At 40.7% G+C, this 3824-nt stretch overlaps 1 protein-coding gene across 1 annotated transcript in view; it reads right to left on the reverse strand.

Moving 5' to 3' along the window:
* AK9 (adenylate kinase 9) overlaps nucleotides 1-3824 on the reverse strand; it is a 160358-nt gene that overhangs the window by 133877 nt on the left and 22657 nt on the right. The window contains exons 6-7 of the mRNA XM_045294606.1: nucleotides 2490-2678; nucleotides 899-1027 (exon numbers count right to left, since the gene is read on the reverse strand). Coding sequence (XP_045150541.1) covers nucleotides 899-1027; nucleotides 2490-2678 — 318 coding nt within the window. The remainder of the gene's footprint in view (nucleotides 1-898; nucleotides 1028-2489; nucleotides 2679-3824) is intronic.

A 3824-nucleotide genomic window follows, 5' to 3' on the forward strand; every position in this document is an offset into this window, starting at 1 on the left:
TTTTGATAGCCGGGCACCATCAGCTTTCTTCACCACATTTGCTTATTCGCCCGCTTTGTCTTCAGCGGTTGTGTCAGGAAGGTGAGCATCATAGAATGCCAATTTAATAGAAGAAGATATTCTTGAGTTGAGGGAGTACTTGAGTGGAGGCCCAATGTCCTTCTGCTAACTTAATACTAAACCTATAAATATAGGCTCACAGATCTATTTCCTCATCCTCATATAAACATATTTGCATATGCACATGCCTTTATCTAGACCTCTATAAATGCCCTTTTCCTCCCAGCTCTTTCCTCTATTTCCCTTGATTCTCCTCCTGTCCCACTATCATGCTTAGACCCCACCAGGATTTCAGCACTTCCTGTTTGTTGCATTCCCCTTGATCATGCCCTACCAGGCCTCCCACACAAATTGTTTTCATTAAAATGTTCCTATTATAATATATTCTGCTCTTATGTTTATATATATAACAGCTTTGAATGGGATTACCATAGAAACCAATCTGGGGCTAGCTACTTTTTAGATTACGATTTAATTCAATTAATAATTATCCTTTTAGAACAAAAGATACACCCTAAGTGTACATTTGTTTTGATAAAACCATAAATCAGGGATTGGAAATGCTTTAATCAGACTGTAGTTTCCCATCCACCATCCATAAACTAATTCCCGAATGACTTTTGAAAATGCAGTTCATTCATCACTTTCAAGCAACATAGCTACTCTTTAAGACTGAAATAGCCTTTGAGACGAAAGCCCTTATTCTAACAACTGTCTATTTAGCTGGGGGGAGAATCAGATAGATCCCAGTACTCAAATACAAACAGGAAATGTGAAAGGCATTTAGCCAATGAAAAAACAAACATCAGTATTTCCATTTTCAGAAATACACTCTTACTTCGGTAAGATGAAGAATTGTGTCCTTATAAAGTTGAATAATGCCTTCAACATTTTCCAAGAAATCCTCAGGCCTCTGAACTAGATGTTGGAGAACTTCTGCCATCAACTGCACTTCAGCAATAAATGCCTAAAATGGAAGAGAAAAGATTTTACATATCTTTAGGTCTATGATGATTAATTTGCAAGCCATATCCACGCCTCGTTATACCCACACGGCCTTTTGTATCAAGAAGCCAGGGGAGAAGGAAGTGAAATGACGTGCGATTTTGTTTTAGAGACACTAGTAGGTCACTATAAGAGGGAATAAAACTTTTGACCGGCTGGGGCATTTAAACTATTTCCTTTTACTTTTCCTTAGAAGATAAAGAATCGTTGAGAAGGAGGTCAGATTTTTAGAGACAAATGAAAGAAATTGGTTCCCCATGCCCCCACAAATTGCTAAGTTTGTAATTTGTTCATTTATTTGTTCATTCATTTATTGAGTGCTGACTATGTTCAGTCACTGTCCTAGAATAAGGGGACCAGACGTCCCGCTTTTGGCGGGACAGTCCCAATTTTTGGCGTTTTAAAAAAGTCCCAATTTTTGGAAAGAATGCACGACAAGCTAGGGAACGGTCTGTTTGGTCCATATAGACCAAATTTTTAATCAAGAACACCCCCGGTCAATGGTGTCCCGCTTTAAATCTGGTCACCTTATCCTAGAAGCTTGAGATTCAACAGCACAGCTGGGGAAGACAGATCATGAACGAGTAAACCATGAAAGATACAATATTACGTGGCGCTAAGTGCTAAGGGAAAATACTAAAGCTAGGTAGAGGCCAATGGAGAGGAGTAGGAAAAGGTGCTATTTATATCAGGGGGGCATGAAGCTTCCCTGAGGAAGTGAGAGAGAGGCACATGAATTATGCCTCGCATTTTATTGGTTCTCAGGCCGGCTTTCAGAGTCCTGGCCACATAGTGAGTGATCAGTAGCTCAATGTTGCTAGGAAGGGAGGCAGATTAGCTGTCAAGATGGAGAGGGATTTAGTCACTCATGAGGTTAAACTTGATGACTCCTAGATTATGATTTCATATTTCTTGAAAAAAATGAAAAGGTTTTGTTCATTTCCTCCAGATTCAATACAAGTGGAAAGGAAATGTAATTTTCTCTAGTTGCTGCTATTTGTTTGTGATCCTTGTTCACATTTCATTTCAAACGCACTCAGTCAAGGTAGACTTGTAGCGACCCTATAGGACAGGGTAGAACTGCCCCTGTGGGTTTCCCAGACTGGTGGTAGCTCTTTATGGGAGTAGAAAGCCCCCTCTTTGTCTCATGGAGTGCCTGGTGGTTTCAAACTGCTGACCTTATGGTTAGCAGCCCAAGAGCAAAATTCAGAAGTGTGGAAACCTGATCAGGTGTTTGGGCTGTGGAGTGCTAAGTACTCTGCTGCTGACCAAAAGGTCAGGGGTTCAAACTCAGCAGCCACTCCATAGGAGAAAGATGTAGCCGTCTTCTTTCATGTAGATTTGCACCCTATGCTCAGTCACTACGAGCCAGGATCGACATGATGGCAATGGGTTTGGTTTGGGTTGGTGTACTGACACGTTACCTCTTCTTCCTCTTGCTCTTCTTCCTCTTCTTCTTCTTCTCCTCCTTTCCCCTCCTTTTGGGGTTCTTTCTTCTTTTTCTTTCGACTTCCAATGAGTTCAGGATCCCACTGATCTCTTGGGTATAAGTACCCTGTAGTACTATGTTGTCTTTGCCCAGAAATTCTTTGGCATAAATCATAGTTGGGGCACTAAGGAGCAACATTATTAAATCACACACATCATTTTGAGTATATGCAAAATATTTATTTATATAAAATACAATGCATAAGCCCAAAAACCTCCTGGAAACCCTGAGTACACACAGTCCTGGGGTTTTTCATGGATGTAGTGCATGCCAAGAGAGGCAAGCGACACAATCCTTATGCCATGCCAACCCTGGCCCTTGTCTGATATTAGTATATGTGAGAAAGTATCCGTAGGCTGATGATGAGAAAGAGAGTTAGGAGAATGATAGAACAGCAAAACAGAAGAGAAAATCAGTGTAGCCTGGAAAGGTACACAGGCTTTGGTTGGATAGCAAAGAAGGGCTGATACTGGGGATTAAGGAGCACTGGTGGTATGGGGGGTACGCATTGGGCCAATCAACACAAGGCCAGCAGTTTGAACCCACCAGTTGCTCCGGGAGAAAGATTCGGAGTCTTGGAAACACATAGGGGCGGTCCTATTTGTCCTATAGGATCCTTATGAGTCAGAATTGACTTGATGGCATCCCCTGCATGTAAATATATAGTACATATAGGGAGCGCTCATGGTGTAATGGTTATGGGTTGAGCTGCTATTGAGCTGCTAACCTCAAGGTAATCAGTTTGAAACCACCAGCGAGCGGCTCCTTTGGGAGAAAGATAAGACTTTCTACTCCAGCAAAGAGTTTCAGCCTCAGAAACCTGCAGGGCAGTTCTACCCTGTCCTATAGGACTGCTATGGGTTGGATTCGACTGAATGGCAGTAAGAAATATATATTCTATAATTATAATATTTGAAATCATTTGCTGCTTAATTGATTTAAGTACTTCATAAAATACCAGTCTAAGAAGACTGCAAATATAATCTATTGTATAATCATGAGTCACTGAGGACCAACAATACTTTCAGCAAAATATGGTGTAATGTGATTTGCACATTGTGTACACACTATAGTATATACAGGCAGTCCCTGAATTATGAGTATATTTTATTCCTAAGTCTGTCTTTAAGTTGAATTTGTATACAAGTTAGAGCAGTTAGGTATGGGTCTATATACTATCAGTTACTCAAATGTTTGTCTTAGTATATAGTACAAGGGGGCTTTGAAAAGTTTGTGGAGGAATGGAATTAAAAGATAAAGGATTCCCCCC

The sequence above is a fragment of the Echinops telfairi genome, unplaced genomic scaffold, assembly GCF_000313985.2.
Source record: "Echinops telfairi isolate 266 unplaced genomic scaffold, ASM31398v2 ScPeMD7_3533;HRSCAF=4204_0, whole genome shotgun sequence".
Classification (NCBI taxonomy): domain Eukaryota; kingdom Metazoa; phylum Chordata; class Mammalia; order Afrosoricida; family Tenrecidae; genus Echinops; species Echinops telfairi.